This window comes from Chelonia mydas, chromosome 3, assembly GCF_015237465.2.
Source record: "Chelonia mydas isolate rCheMyd1 chromosome 3, rCheMyd1.pri.v2, whole genome shotgun sequence".
Lineage (NCBI taxonomy): Eukaryota > Metazoa > Chordata > Testudines > Cheloniidae > Chelonia > Chelonia mydas.
Window position 1 is genome coordinate 30,086,639 of NC_057851.1, and position 24,851 is coordinate 30,111,489.

The 24,851-nt window shown below is 41.5% G+C and overlaps 2 protein-coding genes across 11 annotated transcripts in view; one reads left to right on the plus strand and one right to left on the minus strand.

The window, feature by feature from the left end:
• The first annotated feature begins 26 nt into the window (after positions 1 to 26).
• Positions 27 to 20,075, plus strand: ITGB1BP1 (integrin subunit beta 1 binding protein 1). Of its 6 annotated transcripts, none has more exons than XM_037894101.2 (8): positions 27 to 189; positions 505 to 604; positions 5,527 to 5,628; positions 7,986 to 8,064; positions 13,820 to 13,956; positions 15,001 to 15,093; positions 17,985 to 18,134; positions 19,589 to 20,075. In XM_037894101.2, exons 3-8 carry the CDS (start codon positions 5,557 to 5,559, stop codon positions 19,658 to 19,660), a joined length of 603 nt encoding a protein of 200 aa, XP_037750029.1. In that variant the 5' UTR covers positions 27 to 189; positions 505 to 604; positions 5,527 to 5,556; the 3' UTR covers positions 19,661 to 20,075. The 6 variants fall into 6 exon arrangements, with proteins under 6 accessions (XP_037750029.1, XP_037750028.1, XP_037750034.1 ...); XM_037894100.2 differs by having other exon boundaries at positions 505 to 595; XM_037894103.2 differs by having other exon boundaries at positions 62 to 215.
• Positions 20,076 to 20,333: 258 nt separating this feature from the next.
• Positions 20,334 to 24,851, minus strand: part of ASAP2 (ArfGAP with SH3 domain, ankyrin repeat and PH domain 2) — a 164,733-nt gene continuing 160,215 nt past the window's right edge. For all 5 annotated transcript variants that reach the window (XM_037894095.2, XM_037894097.2, XM_037894096.2 and 2 more), the window contains one exon: positions 20,334 to 22,970. In XM_037894095.2, the coding sequence (XP_037750023.1) occupies positions 22,896 to 22,970 (75 nt within the window). In that variant the 3' untranslated portion in view covers positions 20,334 to 22,895. The remainder of the gene's footprint in view (positions 22,971 to 24,851) is intronic.

A 24,851-nucleotide genomic window follows, 5' to 3' on the forward strand; every position in this document is an offset into this window, starting at 1 on the left:
CAAACACCTTCCTCCCTCCGCTTCCGGGGAGCCGGGCCGCGCACGCTCCCTGTCACGGCGCCTGCGCGCGGGCCGGGGCCGGGGCCGGGGCCGGCGGACGCGCGTTCCCGGGGCAGCGAGCGTTGGGGAGGCGAGCCGGGTGCGGGGCGGAAGGCGAGTCCCCGGCAGGTACCGAGCGCGGCCGCTGCGGTGAGGCGCGCGAGCCCTGCCTTCCGGTGCGGCCCCATCCTCGTTCCGGGTGGGGCCGGGGTCCCGAGCCGGGCTGGGGATGAGGGGACTTCAGCGCTGGGAGGCGTCTGGGGTGGAGGGGGCCGTGGCAGGCCGGGGGTAGGACGTATCTGGGGTTCAGGGGAGGGAGGATCCCAGCACTGGGAGGAGGGGTAGAGATGGGAGCGGGGTGTGGGGCTGGGAGGGGGGAGAGAAGCCCAGAGCTGGGACGTGCCTGGGGTGGAGGGCTCCGTGGCAGGAGGGGGTGTGAGTTCCCCATCTTTCTTGTGTCTTAAGGAGCCAGTCTGGAGTCAGATACCTTGGCGGTGCGCACCCTGAAAAATACCTAGACAGACAGAAGTGACTGAAGCCCCGGATAGGCTCTCAGGTGCAGCTGGTAACCGCTTTTTGTGCTATTCATGAGCAGGGCCTGAGGTTTGGTCTCTTTGTGCCAAATTCCAGCCACTCGTATCTAGGCTTGGCAAAATTAGATTTTTGTTTGTTTATAATTTAGAGGGGTAGTGTTGATATTTATTGTGAGCATTTTAAAGATTTTTGTCAATTAAAATTTTTCACAAAATTGTATTTTATGCTTCCCCCCCTATTTTTATTTAAATGTTCACATTTGGGGGGAAACCAGGGGCGGGAGTCAGATAATAGAGGTGTCAGTCAGTAATTAATGATAGTAGACATTGAGATTTAGAAAGTTAAAGCTTTACAACTATTAATACAAATTGTTGGCATCACATGTCAAAATATACAAAGTAAATATCCTTAAATCAAACTCTAATAAATTCAAGTAGCATTTGTCTTACTTTGTAAATTTCAATTATTGATGGAAATATTTTTGTCCATTTCTGTGTGTGCATGGTGAAATTGACATTTATCAACATTTACCAGTAAAAATCTAATCTTTCCATGCCTACTCATATCCTTCACTGTGGCTAATAAAATATCATGTAAGCAGTGTTTTTGTCATTCCAAGAACTGCTGCATGAAGTTATTTATTTCAGTTCGTTTTAAGAGGTTCTCCTTTAAATTATATTTCTCACTGAAAAGGATACTCTATCATAATGTATCTACTGTAGAAGAAATTGGCATAGTTTGTTTTTTCCCCTTCAATTGACCTTATTAAACCTGTGGTAGAAAATATGTATATGAATAATTTTTCTTCTATCACTCAGCTAATATCTATAGTGTTGAGAAGCACTCAAACTCGAATTCTGTTTTCAGGCGCCTAAAATTTTGAGAAAAACTCTTTGGTTGAAATATCTCCTGCTTCTATGCTAAAAGTGTATCTGTGTCTGTGGAGGCAGAAGGAGTGGGGCTTGATAAAATTTTATTCATTTTTAGATCAGTGCGAGGAACTGGATTACTGCTTAAAACCTATTTTTAGATGAAGCTTTGCACTCTTACCCAAATGGCTGCTTCTTAAAACTTTGGAATTGTCATAGACTTTGTCCTCATAGAGAAAAATGTGCCTTTGACAGGTCATCAATCAGTTTACAAGAACAAAAGACGTTAGAGAACTGCATATAACAAATGAGTTTTTCACTGAAATTTTAACAATATGGCAAAAGACGATGCTCTGAACACTGGTGTACAATGTTAATAGACTAAGGCTTTGTCTACAATGGCAAGTGAATGACAAAACTTTTGTCGTTTAGAGGTGTTAACCCCCCTAAGATAAGTTTTGTCAAGGAAAAGCACTGGTGTGGACAGTGATTTGTTGACAGGACTGCTCTCCTGCCAACAACGCTACCACCACTCATTGTGGGTGGAAGTTTTTTGTCCGCGGGAGAGCTGTCTTCTGCTGACAAACAGTAGGTACACTGCACGCCTTTTAGCAGCACGGCTGTAGGGGCACAGCCGTGTGTCGCTAAAAGCTGCGTAGTGTAGACATAGCCTAAAGATAGTTTAGTCCCGATCAGTCTAAATCCTTCTAAAACTCTATGCCCCTCTTTAACATTTTGGACCGTGATTGTGTGTTCATTGCAAATTGCACATGCTTTCAAGAGCATAGCACCAGAGTTCACTGAATCCTAAAGCATAAGACACTCTGTGTGTGCTGAATTTGACTTTCCTGAGAAACAGTGTATTAGAGGGTGGAAGCTGGGTTATGGTATTCTGGAGGGACCTTGCACAGATACTGCCACAAATGACACTACTTTCTAATTAAGTTGCCTCCTCCAGCATAAGGCTAAGGCCAGTTGTTTAGAATTTTAGTACAGGAATGTTTGTTCCTGCTGGTGAACTTTTCTTGCACTGTAAACTTTTAGATGGGCAGGAGGGAGGGATAGCTCAGTGGTTTGAGCATTGGCCTGCTAAACCCAGGGTTGTGAGTTCAATCCTTGAGGGGGCCATTTAGGGATCTGGGGCAAAAATTTGGGATTGGTCCTGCTTTGAGCAGGGGGTTGGACTAGATGACCTCCTGAGGTCTCTTCTAACCCTGATGTTCTATGATCATCAAATTGGGTTGGATGTGCCAAGAACAAAAATGGTGCATGAGATGCAGAGCTTTCTCTTTCCTGAACACTATGGTTGTTCACTAAGTAAGCCACTTAGATGCATTTATAGTGAAAACAAGAATAAGTTTATTATCAAAGATCAGAGATTCAATGACAGTGAATAAGAATATTGGAAACAAATCGTTACATGTAAAAGAAAATCATAGTTAAGTTTAGTCTCCAGAAAACCTAACAAGTTAACCTCCTGTCTAAAGAAATTTCTCATACAAAGTTCTTTCCATTGTTTTCAGTCAAGCCTCATTGAGACCCCTCTTTCATGAAGTAAAATTCACTGTCCATTTACTTCCTAGGTGAAGGATGACAGGGTGTCTTCTTTGTCCCCCAAATATATTAGAGCAAACCTTTAATACGCACCTCAAGATAGGGTTCTTACCTCCTCTTTGCTTCTACCTGTTACTTTTCTGTCTCTGAAGTTTTTACAGTCCTCATTAGCATTCCGTTCAAACTGGTGAGAAGAGATCTATTGTCAGTTATACAAAAGTAAATTTATATATAAGCAGCCAGCTAGATAAACATTTTTTGTCTAAGGCCAGGTTTACACTAAAAAGTTAAGTAGACCCACTTACCTTGCTCAGGGGTGTGAAAAATGCATATCCTTTAACGATGTAGTTAAGCCATCCTAACATCTGGTGTAGACAGCACTAGATTTATGGAAAAATTGATCTGTTGATTTAGCTACTGCCTGTGGTCTGTAGCGAGTGGCTACACTGAGGCCTGGTCTACACTGGAAAATTACATTGGCATAACTATGGCTCTCAGAAGTATGAAAATTCCACACCCCTGAGTGGCATAGTTAAGCTGTCATTAAATCCCCATATAGAGAGCACTAGGTCGATGGAAGAGTTCATCCATCAATCTACCTACTGCCTCTTGGGGAGGGGGACCACCTACACCCATGGGAGAATCCCCGTAATCAGCATCGGCAGTGTTTACAGTAAAGCGCTAAGAAGCATAGATGTAGCCTTTCAACTGTAGACAGGCCATGAAATGCTACAGCTGTGCAACTGTAGCAGGGGTGGCCAAACTTACTGACCCTCCAAGCCGCATATGACAATCTTCAGAAGTTCGAGATTTGGGGCTTTAGCCCTGTGCGAGGCATCTGCTGGGGCTGAGGGCTTCAGCTCCACTCCTGCTGAAGCCCCAAGACCCCCCTCCCTGCTGGGCAGAAGCCCCTACTGCACCACCTCTCTGCAAGGCAGAGGTCCCAAACTCTGCCCCCACCCCCCATCTGGTAGGTGGAGAATGGGGAGTGGGGGTCTCCACGAGCCACGCTTTAACTGTAAAAGAGCTGCATGTGGCTCGCAAGCCACAGTTTGTCCATCCCTGCACTATACGGTTTGAGGGTACACATAGCCTGACAGAAAACCTGTTTTTCAGCTTTGTTGGTGGTCAGTCCCTAGCCATCTTGTAATTTTCAGTGTATATACAAAATTCCTTATGTAACATCCACACATGACTTTTGCAATATAGATGACTGTTGTGACACCACCTTGTATTTGAGACCTCACGTGATGCTCCTTGGTGAACTAGCATGTGTAAGCCAGACCCAGGAGATCCCTGTAACCCCTCTGCACCCCTTGTTTGTCCTTTGCCAGTTGGCACTAAGAGGTTCCCAGGTCACAGACAGTCATTCTAAACTTACAATTTTAGCCTAGTGATTCAGTTAGTTACAATCACTAAAGGGCATGGACCTGTCATTTTTAGTTGTGGTAGAGTGCTCTGTGTCCTTCTCGTGCTATATAAATGATGACACTCGTGTGCTTATATTAGTAGGACTGCATCCAAGTTTTCACCTTTTTAAATTTTGTTGCTCACAAACAAAGTGCAGTACAGGCTCAATATCAAATATACTGGGCTGTTTGTTTAGAGGCCCACTGGGAAATCAAATGGGGTTGCCTAAGCTTACTTAATGAAACCTAAAATTTATCTTCCCTGATGGTGATTTTATTGGCAAATTGATTTTGATCTCTTTCCTACTCTTGATGACTTTGGAGAGGTCTAGTCCTCCTCATCTGCCTGTTACTGCTTGCAAGGTCCTTTAATTTACCACAATAAAGCCTAATTATATAGCATGGGAAGTAGGCCGTTTTTCTGGTTCATGTAACGTGATGCTCTTTGGGGCCTATAATCGGTTCAGAGTGTGCTTTTCCCTAATTGTGTCCAAAGAAACAAGGTTTAACAACCCTGTACAGTACAGATTAACTTCTCCTGCCGCCCAGAATGAGATATAGTTGGTGTTAGGTCAGTGATAGACAACAGTTCTGCTTCATAAGTTCTTAGTCAGCCTCATGTCTCTTTATAAAGTAATTCCTTTGGTTCTCAAGCCTCAGGAGAAGCTTAAGTGGTTGAATATGAAAATATAATAGTGAAGACTGCCTCTGATTTTATGCTGCTCTATGGCTTCAGGCAAATCACTTAACCTCTCTTCATGAATTTCCGTAAGGATTTTAACTTGGCTACTTTACATGTTCTGTTAATTAGTTACCTCACAAGGATATTGTAAGAATCAATTTCTAATGTGGGTAAAGTAGCCAAGTTAAAATCCTTCCTATTCTTACAGACAGGGAAATTCAGGAAGAGAGGTTAAGTGATTTGCCTGAAGCCATACACAAGTGGCACAGTCATAAGAAATAGATTCATACTCCCAATCCCATGCTCAGAATCATTAGTCTAGTGGTCCCCCAACCATTTTCCACTTTGGACACAAAACCCACCATGGTTTTTTGCAGGGATTCCTCCTCTTAACGATGTAATATGACACAGATTTTATTTTTAATTCTCCTTCCTTTAGCATTTTCTTTGATCCAATTATGGTGAAAAAATGTTCAGAAAAGGGAAAAAACGACACAGCAGCAGCAGCTCCCAAAGCAGTGAAATCAGTACTAAAAGCAAGGTAAGCTGAATTGGGGGTATAGTAAGTTTTTGGGACAGTTTCATTTGCTGTGAACGAATAGTTTGCAGAGAGCTTGGGAACTGGGACTCCTAGCGCTTCTAGTCTCCTTGGCAGCTAACCAGGTGTACAGGATTGTTTCTGGTGGAATGTTATCAAAATCAGACCATCTCCGTGAAATGTTTTAATTTCAATAAATTGACAAATTGACAAAAATTTACATTTTTCTGACCAGCTCTAATCAGAAACCCTTACTGGAACTAAAGTGTTATCAGGTACAGGTTACGGTACGTTATTCCTTAAGAACTCAATCCCCCCCCCCCTTTTTTTTCTTCTGGCTTTCAAGAGGGACGTTTATACTCCTTAACAGAAACTAAATCCTACTATTCTTTAAAAGAAGAGATGCCAATGTAGAAATATTACTGTTTCAGAATTAGAATGGATCTGCACAAAGACAAATCATTGTTTTAATTAGTGATGACAGGTCAGTCAGCTGACTGATACAATATTTATACATGTTGAATTTATTTTGCCCTTTTAATAATAGTTGTAAATTTGGGCGATAGATTAAATTATCAGAGTCTTAGGGAGATTTGCATTCTAAAGAAGAAAAGCCACGTTGCTTGTCAGAGTTAATCTGAATTTCTTTTATGAAATATTTAACCTTTTTTGACCAATAAAGTAACATTTCAAGTCAAATGACTAATTAAGGGGTTTTAGGTTGCAAGTCCCTCAGAGTTTGGACTGCATCTTTATTTGTCATGTAGCATCAAGCACACTGATGCTTAATAAATAGTAAATGTTGATAGTTAACTGCCTTGCTATTGGAGTCTTTAATATGATGATGATGATGTTTGCTGAAATAAACATCTTGTTTGCTTTTTTTTTTTGGTCTGTGAAATCAAACAATATCAGAATTAGTTTTTGGTTGTAAGTAGCATGCTGTCCTTCCAACATACAAGCATAAATCCCATTGATGTTGTTAGGAGTCTACTTGGAAACTACTTCAACACCAACAGAACATGAGAGAGGATTTGTACAAAAAAAATATAACTTACTGCTTTTTGTAATGTTGAAGTATTAGTTACTTAGGTTCAGAGGAGAGCCATGAGAGTAACTAAGGATTGGAAAATATGTCATAGTGAAAGACTCAAGGAGCTCAGTCCAGTTAGCTTAACAAAGAGAGAAAATTAAGGGTTGATCTGATCACTGTTTGTATCTTTTGTTTTTGTGAACAAAAATTTGATAATGGGCTCTTCAATCTAGTATATCATATATAACAAGATACAGTGGCTTGAAGTTGAAACTAGATAAAGTCAGACTGGGAAAAATGTGCAAATTCTTAATAGTGAGGATAATTAGCTATTGGAACAATTTACCAGGGTTGTTGTAGATTTTCAGGCACTGGCAGTTTTTAAATCAAGATTGGATATTTTTGTAAAAGAAACACTTTAGTTCAAACAGGAATTATTTGGGAGAATTTCCATAGCCTGTGTTACACAGGTGGTCATTTTAGATGATCACAGTGGTTCCTTCTGGCCTTATAATCTATGAATCTTTCAAGAACCTCTAAAATAGCCGTTAAAAGTGAGAATGAGCTTGATTCTTCAGAACAAGCTAGCCAAATCAAAAACCTTCTTTTTATTTTATACAACAATATTTCTAAAATATTTCTTTCCTATCTTAAAGCGTAAGTCCTCTGACAGCTAAGTACATTCTGTCTGATAGCCAGTGAATGATGACGTAAATCTTGTTGGGTTTCTGACATGGTTGGCATTTTTTAATATAAATCTCATTGCTAAAGGTCAAGTTATATCAAATATTAGTGACAAACATGCACTTGTCAGTTTCTTAAAGGTTAAGATATTCAGTGTAAGGAAAGGTTTCAGAGTAGCAGCCGTGTTAGTCTGTATCCGCAAAAAGAAAAGGAGTACTTGTGGCACCTTAGAGACTAACACATTTATTTGAGTATAAGCTTTGGTATCTACAGCTCACTTCATCGGATGCATGAAAAGAAAGACCATGGACATGAACTTTAAAAAGTTCATTTTCTCTGCTCTTTCTTCCATCTCTCCTTTCCCTGTTTCAAAAACATTTGAAAGCTTTTGAGAGACCCTTGTACAGTTTACATTGGTGTAAATAAGTCAGACTGATAGTCTTTCAAGTTTTATTACATTAATCCTTTGGAGAAGTAGGACTTTTTTGGTCATGTTTCACTGTGTTGATTTCATTTCTTTTAAATAGCTCAAGACCATAAAAGTTAGAAGATTATAATGAAGAATGTAGGGGCAGAAAATCTGAAGATAAATTAACATTTTCAGTAATTAATTGGCATTTTTATATTTTTTCCCTTTAACAAGTCTGTTGACTCCAGTCTTGGTGGACTTTCCAGATCTAGTACTGTGGCTAGTCTAGATACAGACTCCACTAAAAGTTCAGGTATGTAACCAGTGCTGAGACAGACTTGCTTGAAGATGGATTAATTTTATAAAATGTGTGATTGTGTAAGAGTTGGGAGAAGGGAAGAGGTGAGAAAATGTAAATTCACATTGTGTGAATGATGCTTTACACATTTACATGTAGTCAGCTGAGGGCAAACCTATTGGATGGCCCACTTAGTAGCACGTGAGCGGCTGCAGTCTAAAATAGAAAGTGATCTTTGGGACTAGAAATGCTAAGAAGGTATACAGAAGTTCAGAGGGAGGTGGAGCAGGACTGTGGAAGGCAAAGGAGGGGAAGAAAATAGGTGCAACAGTAGGGATTGGTTTGAAACAACGGGGTACTGTAGCAGAGCCTCGTGGTTCCTGCCTCTGTTCTGGTCTGCAAAACTACTCAGAGACCCTTATGCTGGTCCAACACCTTGTGCAGTTTATTTATAAATGGAGTCCCACCATCTTCATAACATATACAGTTCCTATAACAAGCAGAGGAGAGCAATCTCTCTCTCCCCTTACCGCCTGTTTCCCCCCCCTTCCATCCTGTACCTATTTGTGGGCTCTGGCTAATGGCTTAATTAGCCTTTCTGCCCTGCCCCACCCACAAATAGAGACAGCTCTGTTTAGTCAGCTCCATTCTGCCTTGCTTGATTGGAGCTGCTGTGAACAAAGTGCTGACTCAGCCTTTCTGGCCTAGCACTTGGTCACAGGTATGTATGCTACAGGGATGTGTTGCTGAGAGGAAAGAAGTTTCAGGCTTAGCTCCAAAGCCCTATGAGGTCTAAGAGTATTTCTATAGACTTAAGCCTGGTCTACACTACGAATTTATGTCGGATTTAGCAGTGTTAAATCGAATTAACCCTGCACCCTTCCACACAACGAAGCCATTTTTTTCCGACATAAAGGGCTCTTAAAACCGATTTCTGTACTCCTCCCCAACGAGGGAATTAGTGCTGAAATTATCATCACCGTTTTGAATTTGGGGTTAGTGTGGACACAATTCAAAGGTATTGGCCTCCGGGAGCTATCCCACAGTGCACCATTGTGACCGCTCTGGACAGCACTTTGAACTCGGATGCACTGGCCAAGTGTACAGGAAAAGCCCTGGGAACTTTTGAATCTCATTTCCTGTTTGGTCAGGCGAGCTCATCAGCACAGGTGACCATGCAGTCCCTGAATTGAATAAGAGCTCCAGCATGGACCAAATGGGAGGTACTGGATCTGATTGCTGTATGGGGAGAGGAATCTGTGCTATCAGAACTATGTTCCAAAAGACGAAATGCCAAAACATTTCAAAAAAATCTCAGAGGCCATGAGGGACAGAGGCTACGACAGGGACGCAACACAGTGCCGCGTGAAACTTAAGGAGCTCAGACAAGCGTACCAGAAAACCAAAGAATCAAACGGACGCTCCGGGACAGAGCCCCAGACATGCTGCTTCTACACTGAGCTGCATGCAATTCTAGGGGGGGCTGCCACCACTACCCCACCCCTGTCCGTGGACTCTGATGATGGGGTACTCTCCACCATGCCTGAGGATTTTGCGGACAGGGAAGATGAGGAGGATGATGACGACGAGCTTAAGGAGAGCACACAGCACACCATTCTCCCCAACAGCCAGGATCTTTTTATCACCCTGACTGAAATATCCTCCCAACCCAACCAAGCCGGAGAAGGGACCTCTGGTGAGTGTACATTTTTAAATATAATACATGTTTAAAAAACACTTGCTTTTATATGATTAAGTAGCCCTGAGGACTTAGGATGCATTCGTGGCCGGTACAGCTACTGGAAAAGTCTGTTAACATGTCTGGGGATGGAGCAGAAATCCTCCAGGGACATCTCCATGAAGCTCTCCTGGAGGTACTCTAAAAGCCTTTGCAGAAGGTTTCTGGGGAGAGCAGCCTTATTCCGTCCTCCATGGTAGGACACTTTTCCACGCCATGCTAGTAGCAAGTAACGTGGTATCATTGCATGACAAAGCCTGGCAGCATATGGTCCCGGTGTTTGCTGGCATTCCAGCAACATCCATTCTTTATCTCTCTGTGTTATCCTCAGGAGCGTGATATCGTTCATGGTAACCTGGTTGAAATAGGGGAATTTAATTAAGGGGACATTTAGAGGTGGCCGTTCCTACTGGGCTGTTTGTCTGTGGCTGAAAAGAAATCCTCCCCGCAGTTAGCCGGGCGGGGGGGCATTGGCGCTGAGCTGTTCACGTTTGGCTAGCAGGGATCTTCCCTGATACCAGCCACGCAGTAGGGGGACGGGTAAAGCGATCATCCCGGAGAATTGGATAGAGGGGGGGTTAGTTTGGTTTCTGATGCTGCACGTTAAACAGGAACACTGCAGCACTAAATGGCCAACTCAACATGCTTTGGTTGGTATGGGAGAGGAGGGCGCTGCTGTTATGAAGGTTGGAGAAGCCGAAAGACTATGGCTTACCAAAGCCGCAGGCACTCAATATACGATGCAAAATGCGACCTTGTACCAAAATCACGTGCTATGTAATGTGAATAGTGTTGTTCACCGTGAAAGAGTATAGCTATTGTTCTGTAAAATTTATCTTTTTAAATACTTCACTCCCTTTTTTTGCTCCTGCAGCTGCAAATGTTTCAAGCCTCCCTCCTCCGTCCCAGAGGCTATCTCAGATAAGGCAGCGAAAAAAAACGCACGCGTGATGAAATGTTCTCTGACCTCATGTAGTTGTCCAGCACTGACAGAGCTCAGCAGACTGCATGGAGGGACACAATTGCAGAGTACAGGAAAGTGGCCAATGAATGTGAGGAGAGGTGGTGGCAGGAATATCAGAGGAGGCATGAGGCAACGCTGGGGCTACTGCAGGATCAAATGGATATGCTCTGGCGTCGGTGGAGGTTCATGAATGGCAGCAGGATCAAAGACTGCCGCTGCAGCCCCTGTTTAACCGCCCACCCTCCTCCCCAAGTTCTATCGTCTCCTCACCCAGATGCTCAAGAACGTGGGCGGGGGAGGCTCCAGGCACCCAACCCACCCCAGTGGACAGCCCAAGCAACAGAAGGCTGTCATTCAACAAGTTTTAAAGTGGTCTTTTCCTTCCCTCCTCCCACACCCCACCCAGGCTACCTTGTGAGTTATCTCCCTATTTTTATAATCAATTTAATAAACACATGTTTTTTAAACGATAGTGACTTTATTTCCTTTGCAAGCAAGCTGTGATCGAAGGGGGGAGGATGGGTGGCTTACAGAGAATTTAGAGGCAACCAACGGGGTGGGTTTTCATCAAGGAGAAACAAACACCCTGGCCAGTCATGAAACTGGTTTTCAAAGCTTCTCTGATGCGCCACACTTCCTGCTGTGCTCTTCTAACTGCCCTGGTGTCTGGCTGCGCATATTCAGCAGCCAGGCAATTTACCTCAACCTCCCACCCCGCCATAAACGTCTCCCCCTTACTCTCACAGAGATTGTGGAGCACACAACAAGCAGCAATAACAATGGGAATATTGGTTTCGCTGAGGTCTAAGTGAGTCAGTAAACTGTGCCAACAATCCTTTAAACATCCAAATGCACACACTACCACCATTCTGCACTTGCTCAGCCTATAGTTGAACAGTTCCTTACTACTGTCCAAGGTGCCTGTGTACGGCTTTATGAGCCAGGGCATTAAGGTGTAGGCTGGGTCCCCAAGGATAACTATAGGCATTTCAAGATCCCCAATAGTTATTTTCTGGTCTGGGAAGTAAATCCCTTCCTGCAGCTGTTTAAACAGACCAGAGTTCCTGAAGACACGAGCGTCATGAACCTTTCCCGGCCATCCCACGTTGACGTTGGTGAAACGTCCCTTGTGATACACCAGTGCCTGCAGCACCTTGAAAAGTACCCCTTGTGGTTTATGTACTGGATGCCGTGGTGCTCTGGTGCCAAGATAGGGATATGCGTTCCGTCTATAGCCCCACCACAGTTAGGGAATGCCATTGCAGCAAAGTATGACCTGCACATTTCCCACTACCTTTGATAGCAGCAGCTCAATGATTGCGTTGGCTCCTTGCATCACAGCAACCCCCGCAGTAGATTTGCCCAGTCCAAATTGATTCCCGACTGACCAGTAGCTGTCTGGTATTGCAAGCTTCCACAGGGCTATTGCCACATGCTTGTGAACTGTGAGGGCTGCTCATCTGATATTCTTGCGCTTCAGGGCAGGGGAAAGCAAGTCACAGAGTTCCATGAAAGTGCTCTTAGGCATGCAAAAGTTTCGGAGCCGCTGGGAATCATCCCAAACCTGCAACACTATGCCGTCCCACCACTCTGTGCTTGTTTCCTGTGCCCAGAATTGCGTTCCACAGCATGAGCCTGCCACAGTAACACCATGATCTCCAAATTACCGGGGACCGTGGTTTTAGAGAAATCTGTGTTCCTGTCCTCATCACCGCGCTGCCGTCGCCTTCTCGCCTGCTTTTTCAGGTGGTGGTGCTGCATAAACTGCACGATAATGCAGGAGGTGTTTACAATCGTCATAACTGCTGCGGTGAGCTGAACGGGATCCTTGGTTGCCGTGCTATAGCGTCTGCTCAGGCAGTCTAGGGAAAAGGGTGCAAAATGATTGTCTGCTGTTGCTTTCACGGAGGGAGGGAGGGTTGACTGACTACATTTACCCATAACCACCCGTGACAAATTTTTGGCCCCATCAGGCATTGGGAGCTCAGCCCAGAATTCCAATGGGCAGCGGGGACTGTGGGAACTGTGGAATAGCTACCCACAGTGCACCGCTCAGAATGTCGACGCTTGCCACGGTACTGTGGACGCACACCGCCCAATTAATGTGCTTAGTGTGGACGCATGCACTCGACTTTATACAATCTGTGCCCAAAAATCGACTTCTATAAAATCAGAGTGTAGACATGGCCTTACTGGGCTTTGGATAAAGCCCTCAGCCCAGGGAACTGGCTTCTCAGTGTGCTTCATTAGATACCTAATCACTGAAAGAGGAAATACTTAATGCTCGTATTCACAAAATGTTTAACAGGATACTACAATACCAAAAAGAACATTCACTTCTCTGAAGGCAAAACAGTAGTTCAGTGTCAAATGTGTTCCCCAGAGTCTGTGTCTCTATATGCCGCAGTAAAAAGCGGACTGTGTCCACACTGCAGTGTGTAGCTCCATCTGTCAGAGGCTCTGGCAGAGAGGAGGCAGCAGGGAAAGGCTTCTGCAGCTTCCTGCTACCAGAGACTTTCACTGCAATTGGTTTCACTTTTCAGTTCTTATGTACCAGCTAAATGCTCTACTCTTGGGTCTCAACATGGCTGTGTTATGTATGTATGTATAAATGTATAAATAAAGATGTATAAATCCAAATGAAAATTCTTGTTTTGTAAGCTATGGTTAGCTCTTGTACATTAAAAAAATAAATAAATCTTGGGTTTAAGTTGCCCAACTTTTTTGTTCAAGTAGACCATACTTTATGGTAGACTCTCACGTCATCACATTTTGCTCTGTAGATCATTCTGTGATAGCACACTAAAGAATCAGCCCATCAGAAGTTAACGAAAGATGCGGTTACTATACTATGAACCAAATAACACAAAAGTGTTGGTGTCTTTGCTACCCTTCTTGTTTCATAAATTGTTTCAGTGGGGAGATCCAGTGTTTGAGCCAAGGGAGCAAAAGATTATTCAAAATTAATAGATTAAAAAAGACCAAAGAGACTTTCCATTATCAAAAGAACAACAGACGTTATTGCTTAAGTAGAACAATTCTTTGAATTTACAATTCTTTTCTTATAGGACAAAGCAACAGTAATTCAGATACCTGTGCAGAATTTAGAGTTAAATATGTTGGTGCCATTGAAAAACTGAAACTTGATGAGAGCAAGAGTCTGGAGGGGCCATTGGACTTGATAAATTACATAGATGTGGCACAGGTAAGAGAAAAAACATACAAATAAGTCAAAACATTTTAAACCAGTATGTTTCTTCCTACTGTGTATTTATCATATGATCAAATGTCTTACTTCTGAAGTGCCTTAAACTGTACAAATAATTTACTGTATTAAAGCGTTCACCCTGCATGCTCAGAGTTCAACAACTGCCAAGCTACCTCCTGGTTAGTAGTTGAAGGGTATACCTCAGAAAAACAATTGGCTACTGCAGGAAGCAGTGTTGTTGACACAAAAGCCTGAGGCATCACTGAACAAATATCATCAGGGGTTTGCTGGTGGCAGAAAGCTACAGTTCCAGAGAGTCAGTCTCCAGCCCTTGTGGCAGTATCCATGAAAGAAGACTACTTATGCCAACCTTTCTCAACAGAGAGGAAATTTTCAGTTGAGGAATAAAAGCGAGAGTCTGACCACTCATGGCCATTTATAATTCCATTGTGTTAAGAGAGTTGTGATGATCTTTGTAGTGTCAAAAGGAATAAAAACAAGCTTTTATTTAAAAAAAAAAAAAATGGTCAGGGTTCCTTTACAAGCTCAATACTTGAATTCCTAAATGCCAGGTTATATTATAGAAATCAGATATTGCAAGTATAGCATATGTGCTGGTAGCACTCAGCCGTGTACAAAAGTGTTCCTAATGTTGCACAAGCTTTGCCAATATCAGCATCAGTGCACTAGGATGGAGCAACTATCAACATTCCTCTGCCTGCACTGTTTGTCCCTGAAACAGTACGCTGCTAGTGTAGCTGGGCCATAGAACAAACACAAAGGAAGGGACTGTAGAAAACCTCATTCTCCATAAAAAGTTCCCTTCCCAATCCTGAATAACTAAAAGAAACGCAGTGTTCCCCATCATATCAAGGAGTGTTTAAAGAGGAAAACCCTTTGTGGTGAACAGCCCCATTAATGGTAATATTCCAGTAGTCTGAAATATAATTAAAACAGAGAAAATGCAGGTTTTGTAATGAATATCTTCATTATTTATGCCCTTCCCTATACACTTAACACTTTTTTTGTTTCTCTCCAAAGCAAGATGGAAAGTTACCTTTTGTTCCAGTTGAAGAAGAGTTCATTATGGGAGTTTCCAAGTACGGTATTAAAGTCTCAACATCTGATCAGTATGTAAGTATGTCTCTTCATAAAGGGCTTTATTTGGTGGAAGATGAATGGTGGGCAACTCTGGGAAAGGCATTTATCAGTGCCCTGATGAGTTTGCAGTTAAAGGACACTGAATGACCCAGTAATTCTTTTCCATTTCAAAACTTCCGATTTTCTGATCTCAGAGTAAGACTCCAATTTTTGTTTTGAAGCTAAAACAGAGGGACAGGAGATTCTTGCCTTTCTAGCAAAACTGCCTCAGATCTTCTCTTCAGAACATAGTCTGTACTCTCCTTCTCGTGCATGAGTGACTTGGGGTTCTTGGCCCTCCAGCCAAAGCAAGAGAGTCTTCTCCTTCAGGGGCAAGTGAGAATTCCAAACGAAAAACAAAACAGTCTTTCACCCTCCCTGTTTTTAGTAATTTTTATCCTGCTGGTGGTTCTCTTGCCCTCCTCTGGTAAAAGTCTCTAACCATGATGACCAAGGCTGATCCAGCAGATTCAATATTTTCTGGGTTATAAGTTCAATTCCTTCTCCCTCCGCCCCCACACACACACACTAGGGTCTGTCTTGGTCTTTGCTGGATGAGGTGATTATGGAAGGGGGTGGTCTTCCACCCTCATAAATCCCATCTTTCAGCCCCTAAACAAGAGCACATGTCCACTCCAGGCCTGAAGCCTCACACTGCCTCTTCATTGTCTCGATGTTCCTTATGCATGCTGTCTCCCCTCTTCTTGTTCTAGCCTTAGTCCCATCTATATGAAGTCAGCTCTTTGAGTGCTTCTGTTCCATTCTAGTCTGTCTTGAAGCAGTTCCTCAGAAATGCCACAGCTAACCCCATCCTTTTGTATGACATCCATCCATCTAGTTTTGGGTCTTCCAACCTTTCTCTTACCCTCCCCTTCTGAGTTTAATACCGTTTCCTATATATTCTTCCCATCTTCTTTTCACATGCCCAAGCCATGTAAGCCTGGATTCCTTCAGTTTTTCTATCATTGATACCAACTTCGTACTTCCCCTAATGTGCTCTGTCCAAACATGGTCCACCCTTGCAACTCCAAGTCTCCATCTTCACATTTACATTTCCACTGTGTTTAAGATCTGCTCCTGTTTCTTCCTCAGTGCCCAGCATTCAGAGCCATACAAAAGCACAGGCCTAATTACCATCTTGTAGCTTTTACTTTTTATTTTGATAGGCATTCTCCTATTGCAGATCACTCTGCTCACTTCTCTCTGTTTAGTCCATGCCTTTCCTGCTCTGTTTATAAGTTCATTGTTGAGTTCATCAATATCCTGTAGTATCAAACCTAGGTACTCTATAACTTTGGTAGTTCTGGCCCCCCAGACATAGTCTGTTGTCTTCCTCCGAGGTATCTTCAAATCTGCAGACCAAATGCGGTTTTATTTCTGCTGATTTTCATGCCATTTGTTTCAAGTACGCATCTCCATCTCTCTAAATCTTCTTCCACTTCCTCTTGCTCTCCCCCATAAGCACATCATCTGCAAAACGCATGCCCTAGGGTGTCACTCTCTGGATGGTTATTGTAAGTGCACTGAGCATTTGCTTGTTCCCCTACAGAGAGTACCCTTTAGTACTCACCATTTCTGCCAAAAAACCCAGACCCTTTTCTAGGGTTCTTCTGCTGCCCGCCTTTAGGTTTCCCCAGCTTCCCCACAGTATCTCCCCAGATCCCTTCATGAAAGTTCCTACTCCAGGTCTTTTCTCAGCCTGGTCTCCTAACTGAGCATACCTTGCTGCATGCATAGTCCTAAATTCGAGTCACATGGTTCCCTTTAGGCTCCTCTGGAAACCACAGCCATTCTAAATGCCTGGCCTTAGAAGGTCAAGCCCTAATAACAATCACATTGGCAGGTAACAACCTTGTTACAAGGACAATAAGTATTACTGCTACAGTTAGCTACTTTTAAAGAAAACCAGAAAGCTTCCTTCACTCTTTTCAAAGAATCATTTGTTTCTGTTGTCTAGGCGGAAATGCAGTATTTGTAACCTAAACATCTAATCTCACTGCAGTCATTCTACATTCATACCTCTCACTGAAGTCAGTAGGTATTTCACATGCAGGAGTATGTTTATTTGGTCACATTTGTTGAAAATACTTAGAGATAAGGATCTCTAACTTTAAAGCCTTTTATCCATCCCTCTGCTGGCTTCAGCCTGAAAGCATGAGACAAGATGACAGACATCCATGATTAAGCCAGCTTGCGCTGGCTCCTTTCTGTGATATTGCATTACATACTCTTTAGACAAATTCTGGCCCCTGAATGTCACCCATTGACATCAATTTGTATTTTATTTAGACCACTTAGCAGCTATCACTCCTTCATAAAGATCCAGCTACAATGTAGACTGTATTAATGCAGATATAGTTTGTAGAATAAATTAAGACTCTATTTTATTTTAATAGTCTGAGTCTAAAGCTTCATCACCATTTATAGCAACCAAAAATGTTCTTAGATATGTAAGAATGGGATAGATAGGGAGATGTTCCCTATCCTGAACAGCTTCAAATCTAATTAAAAATACTGACAAACAGCAGCGGGATAACAAGATATTTTCCCCCTCCCCCCAATGTATTTGGCCCCGCCAAATTTGTGTGTTGTATCTTGGTCGTAAGCTAAACTGCTACTAGTTTGGTTATTTGTTGTTTTTAAATCTTTACCTATTGCCCTCATTTGAAGATTCAAAATGTTACGGGGGTAATCTAAGGAAATGTTACCAGGGACAGTGGGAGTGTTTGTCTTCTGTAAACAAGTGCACAGAGTGAGAGAGTATTCTTTAGAAAGAAATGTTCAAAGGATTTGGTAAAAAGCAGCTTATGCAGTAGTGAAAGCATGCAGAAAATTTCAGTGTCTGTGCACTGTTTTAGAATAACTAATTTGCCATATTGTTGTAGGATGTTTTACATAGACATGCTCTGTATTTAATTGTGCGGATGGTCTGCTACGATGATGGTCTGGGAGCAGGAAAGAGTTTATTGGCTTTGAAGACGACAGATGCAAGTTATGAAGAATACAGTCTCTGGGTGTATCAGTGTAATAGTTTGGTAAGAATTCATGTTTATGGTTCTTAATTTAGGTACCAATACATTTTGAGGTCTAACTTCATTACCTCCAAGCTTCATACTTAAAAATACCATGTTCTAACAGCACAGAAACCCAATGGTAACATTCTGCTCTGTTGTATGGGACAGCCCAGATGTAGCTCCTCTTGCATAATCACAGCCTTCTGGCAGTTGAAGGGTTAACTGGTTTTACAGAGAATAAATGGCTCCACATTTAAGGAGAAAAATCATAGACTGCACTGGATTAACTTTGTTTGAGACTTACTACCTTTACTGCTCTAAAATTACAAAGGAATCATATGATCAGCCTTTTCCTTAGTTCTTTAGGTAGTATCCCTCGGAGTATGCTATTCTCCCATCCGTATGGCTAATAGTTGTACTCCCTAAAAATCAGTAAAAAAGGATGTATTGGCAACAAAGGGAGTTGTGTTCAGTTGACTATAACATGAGAAACTTCTAGGCAAAAGCCTATTTAAATCAGTGAAGCAATTACACCAATCTGGTGTGCTATGCCTGACCGCTGATAAAGACTGTGGTTAGAGAGCGCTTCAATTTGTATACATTCAAATACAACAGCCTCTTTCCCTCTTCATGTTAGCTCTGCTGGAGGAACACAGCAACCATTTCAGTGGCACTATGCATTCAGTCCACAGTCAGGCATTATATTACCATAGGAGGAGTTCGATCTCCTCCTTTGGTATATTAAGGAAAGCAGGAGATGAGATAGTGCCAGAGTATCATGGTAGTATATGCTTTCTAGTCTCCATGCAACCAACTCTTCAGATGGTTTGGCAAAGGCATAAGGAAGCAAGTGGAGTAGCTTTAGGACGATGGTTACACCCTATAAACATAGGGTATGTCTATACTACCCGCCGGCTTGGCGGGCAGCGATCGATTTATCGTGTCTAGTCTAGACATGATAAATCAACCCTTGAGCGCTCTCCCGTCGACTCCTGTAAGCCAGTGCTGCCAGAGGCGCAGGTGGAGTCGATGGGGGAGCAGCAGCAGTCGACTCACCGTAGTGAAGACACCGCGGTGAGTAGGTTCAAGTACGTCTACTTCAGCTACATTATTCACGTAGCTGAAGTTGCTTAACTTCGATCAATTCCCCTCCCACCCAGTGTAGTCCAGGGCATAGATAATATAAGACTAAAAATTGTCTTTTTTCACGCCGAAGTTAATTTAAAACAGATGTCTGCAGGCATAATTGCAAACAATAGAATTTCACACACAGCTCTCCTGTTTCATTCTGTATAAGCACTGAAAATTTTTTGTAGATCATATTCTGCTTGAAATTTAACAGATGGGAGTTTTTGCTGAAGTACTACATCATGTAATAGGCAGAGCACTTAGGTAAATGCTAGTGAAAATGTAACTGTCAATACTTTATGCTTTTGAGCACAGTTAACTGATTTTTATTGTATTATACACTGTAGGAACAAGCACAAGCTATTTGTAAAGTGTTATCAACAGCCTTTGACTCAGTTTTAACCTCAGAGAAGTCTTGAATTTCTGCAGCAGTGTGTCATGGTACAGTACAAGAAGCCTTCATGCTGGGAGGAAGTTCTGCTCCCTTTTGTGACTATAAACACTGACCAAGCATTTCAGAGTGGAATAGAGGTGAGCCTTTAACTGCCTGAAGAAGGATCATTAACACTGTGCAAAGGAGAACAACAGAACTTTGTAAATAGGACAGAAGTTATTTTGATATGTACCCTGGTGAGTGACAATTGGAAACCCACAGCCCAACTAAGATTTACCTGAAGAAGTCATTGCAGGGTATCGCTGATCTTACATTTCAATTAATATAAAACCATGAACAGTTAATTTTATACTGCACATGAAGTTTGTACCAAATAGTGTTTTGTAAATGAATGTAAATATTGCAGGACTGCAAAATAAAAGTTGGACACTTGCCTCAAATACAGTCTAGGAAACCGTCAAAGCATTGAGGGCATCTTTGTTTACATAGCATTGTTTAGAACACACAACAGCAGTAGTCAAATGGGAATTCATTTCACTTAAAGTCGGATTTTTCAGGAACATAACTACAATGTTAAACGAGGAGTTACTATACAAAGAAACCTCAAATGAGCAAACAATTCTGGAGCTGCAATCTTTTAAATTTTTGAAACACACATTCCTTAAATTGCACAAAATCAAGTAAGGAAAATAGTCCGCTGATTTTAAAAGTAGTTTTATTTTTCCAGTCATTTGACTGGTTAACGAGAGTAAATTTATTAATCATGCTCTAATTATAAATCACTGCATCCAGGACATCGAAAATAAGAGTTGATTTAGGTTATACAATATATACAGTTGCTCTGCAACCAAACAAAATCAAACAACTGAATTGAATATTATACATCTCAAATGCCATTCTAAGCTGCATTTTAAATGTCAACTGCTCCTTTTAAAAACAATTAACAGCAACCTACTAATCTGCCTAGTAAGATTTTTGAATCATGATCTCTTGAAGTCAGCTTTGATGAAAAATGGCATGAAACATGCCAAAATCTTGGAGCTAAAAGTAAGTAACTTTTTAATTATAAATATATATCTACAGTCTGTTCAGAATCTCTTCTGCAATTTTCTTCTCCCAGAGGAGCAAATATTGAGAGAGCATACTGTTAAAACCTGGGGCAAATTTCTTCATCGGACAGTAAGATCTTAGTTACCAGCACCACAGTGCCATTAATTTGTATTCTGAAAAATTACTTGTTTCCCATCAAATGTACCCATTAACATGATTAAGTTTTGAAAGTTTGCACACTTTCTAGTGTAGCTGAAGTTAAATTTGCATCAGTGTTTATATATGATGTAATTGATGCCAGATAATCAAGACTGATTGCAGGCTGTTATAGATGCTACAAGATTCTGTGTTTAAAAATACTGTACATAGAAGTGAACTGTGCAAAATAATATGCCCATTTACTGTCTAAACTCTACCAGGAATAGAAACATACAAAATAGTGTCTCAAAAAACAAACTGAACAGATCAGTAAGTGAATAAAACTGTAGTGCTAAACTATTACTAATATCACATATATTTTACTGGGAACTTTGAAAATGCAGACTAATTAGCTTCAAAACTTACAACAAAGTATCCTGAAACATTCCAGTTTGTTCCATTTATAATGCAGCAACAGCTTCTTGAAGAAATGACAGGTTGTCTATCAATTGTACCATTCTAAGAAAGGTGAGATCAACAGCTTTACTGTTCCAGAATTAATGCCACATAATTTTTCTCAATATAAACATTGCATCGGCCTTTTTCATTCCTGTTACAACACTGAGGCCAACAGACACCATTTGTGAGAAATTCAAAGTTCTCTTGATAAATCTAGAGATACAATCGTCACAAAACATGTGATCAAAGCCAATGTGACCTAGACATTGATTTCTAATCCTATGCTATCAGTTTTTTTCTGTAGCATAAACAAAAGAACCAGTACGATATCACAATATACAAACATCAAAATGGCGTTATATCTCTATTGATGTTTTGTAGTATTCCATCAATCAACTGGGAATTATGAATGGTCTAGTCTTTTGTTCACAAAATAGTAAACAAGTTTAACAGTGTAGCTACCATAGGTGTGGGTATATTATATAAATACAGAGTGAGTTAGCAAACTAATATTTAATTATTTGCAAGGTAGTGGCACACTTTTAAAAAAATTTGTATGAAATAGGACATAACTGATGCATACTTGTGAGTTTTCAGATATTTATCCTTATCCAGTAATTTAAATGTTCCACTACAGATATTCTTTGTGTATGAACATGTCACTGTGATCAAGAAAATTCAAGAATACAAAAAGTCTGAACACCATAAGGAAACAGTTTTAAGAAATGCTCTGCAATCCATCATCTTTACAGAGTTTTAAGTAAACTTCAGGAAGTGCAGTTTTCATATCCTTGAGTTAATTTAGTAACTCGGTAATATTGCTAGGAGGTTTAATTAACTAGCAGTAGTCACATTAAATATGACTGAAAATGGATGTAACATACAGAATGACATTTCAAAACAAGTGACATATACATGTAGCATAAAAGAAAGTCTCAAACACAGAAGATTAGCTAACCAATTTCAGACAGCTTTAAGCAAATATCTAAGTTAAATTTGAAAGAAAGAAGTCTCCTTCAGTGGTGAACTGAAAAGCTTTTTAGCTTTACCTGTCAAGGCACCCAAGTTCAGAGGTCAAGATTTCTTCTGCTGCAAGTGTTGATGTCCTTGGTTAGAACCTGATATTGCAAAGTGCTGAATACTTGCAATTCAGAAGTACTCTGCTTGTAGGATTGGGCTCTAAAACTTAAAACAACAGAGGGAGCTAGCAGAATTTGCTGCCTTTTTCTAAATGTTCGGGATTTCCTTGACTCTGGGGACATAGAATCCTTAACTATGCCAGGTTGAAAGAAGAGACCTGAATTTTCAACTCATTTATTGTAAGTTATTTGTAATATTTTAATGGGCACATTCACATAGTTTGACTCCTGGATTTTTTAATGCTTTTCACTTCACCTTGAAAAAGATAATATAATTGGAATGATATTTTTAAACTAATTATTGATGAAGTGTTACACAGAAAAAAAATCTGTTTAAATTCCAAAGTGAGAACTGTGGCAAATGATAGGTCAGCTAAAGTACATAGGACTCAGGAAATGTTCTGGCTGGAACAAAGCAAAACAGATTTCTACAACAGCTGGAAATTAGAAATTTCTCCATTGGTCAGTAGCAATTTAGTCAACAATAAAGTGCACAAATGATACTGGGAAAGCTCCTTTACGATTAGGTTCCCCATCAATGTGGCCAATCTGGAAAAGACATGCAATAGGTTTTCTCAAGTTAATAAAAACAAGTCTCAAAAGGGCTTTATAGTATTCACATCAAAGTTACTCACTAGGAATAGTCATGTTCCTCTCTTCCCCAGTTTAAGCACTTACACTAGCAGGAAGAACCTATTTTCTAGTGGAAGGTGAATGCTGATGACTGCCGTGTTCTGGAGGACCCTATATATAGATCAGGACAAACCACTATATCCCTCAGTTCTGGAGCCTTCCATTTTATTTTGAATAAAGGAAAGAAAAGAAATAGTACAAATGGGTTTGCTGCCCTGAGACAGGAAAATTTTAATCACAGTTTTTCAGGTAAGTGTGTAAGGTTCCCAAATCTGGATGGTGTCACCACTGTATTAGACACTATACAAACATACACTTAGAGATGGGTGAATAATGGATAGTTTTTTGATTGCTGGCAATTCTGAAAAATCAAAAATCTCAGGCTGAACTGAAAATGACATTTTTCAGCAAATCAGAAGTTAGAAAACTTTCAAGCTGAGTCCAAACACAATGTTTAGTTTGAACCTGACTCAAATTATTTCATTTTGATTTCAGGCATTTTTACAAGAGCAAAGGCCTAGATTCACAAGACACTGAGTGGAGGGGGCAACACACTCTCCATCAGGGGTCAGCAACCTTCGGCCGAGGGACATGCTAGCCACTGCTCCCCACAGCTCTCATTGGCCGGGAACAGAGAACTGTGGCCAGCGGGCGCTGCGGGGCTCCATGCCTGCGGACGCTCCAGATAAACAAACTGGCCCAGCCCGCCAGCGGCTTTACTCTGACGTGCCAGGTGCCAAAGGTTGCTGACCCCTGCTCTCCATTATAACCCTGAGCCTAGCGGTTAGGGCACCCACCCAGAATGCGGGAGACCGAGGTTCAATTACCCCTCTGCATGATGTGGGGCAGTTATTTGAACAGGGGTCTCCCAAATTGCTGGAGACCCTAGCCACAAGGCTAGTTTATAGGATATTCTGGTGAGAGTGTTTTTCAGTCTGTCCTGTTTAAACTGTTCCACTGTGTATAAATAAACAGTAATTGGAGCAAGGACTTCAATGAGGGTCTCCCACCAACTAAGTGAGTGCCTTAATCACCAGACTAGAGAGTCATTGTCACTCTCCTATGCACCTGAAGTGCCTCACTGGGAGAACTTGTGAGAAACAAACAGGTGAAGAATCAGAAAGAAATAGCCTGTTCTTGAAAATTAGCACCCTTCTACTGAATGTGGTGCCCCCATGCTGCAGGGAGTGTTTTTGGGAACGTGAGAGGCCTCTGCTCTCCATATATTCAGTAGACTAGCTCTTCCTCAGACAATCAGAAAGGTGTAAGGAAGGATTGAGCATTCATAAAAACTGCATTTTGGTCTTACATGAGGCTTTTTGAGCATACAAAGCATTACTATCAGTTTTGCTATGGAGATTTTGACATCTAACAATATAAACAGAAGTAAGGTGAATGCTTTCATGGGTAACTGTCCTATTTAAAAAAAAAAAACTGACTTAGCTCAGCAGATTCTGGAAAATACATAGCTAAGATAGTTTTCTAGCTGATAGGAAATATAAGCACTAGTTTTGAGAGGAAATCCAAAAATGGATGGAGTTATTTTAACTGCAGCTCTCAGTGGTGGAAGTGAACAGCGCAAGTTCTCCTAACCTTACTGATGTTAGTCACTCAGAGGAATAAAAGCAACCCAGAGCATTAAGGGGCTGTTTAATTTCGGTACAGACTTTTGAGGAAAGGGTAGCAGATGGCTCCAACCTGAACCCAAATGTCTACGCTGCAAATAAACAGTCCCTTAACCTGAGTCCTGCAAACCCAAGTCAGCTGACAAAGGCCAGCCAGGGTTCTTTAATTGTA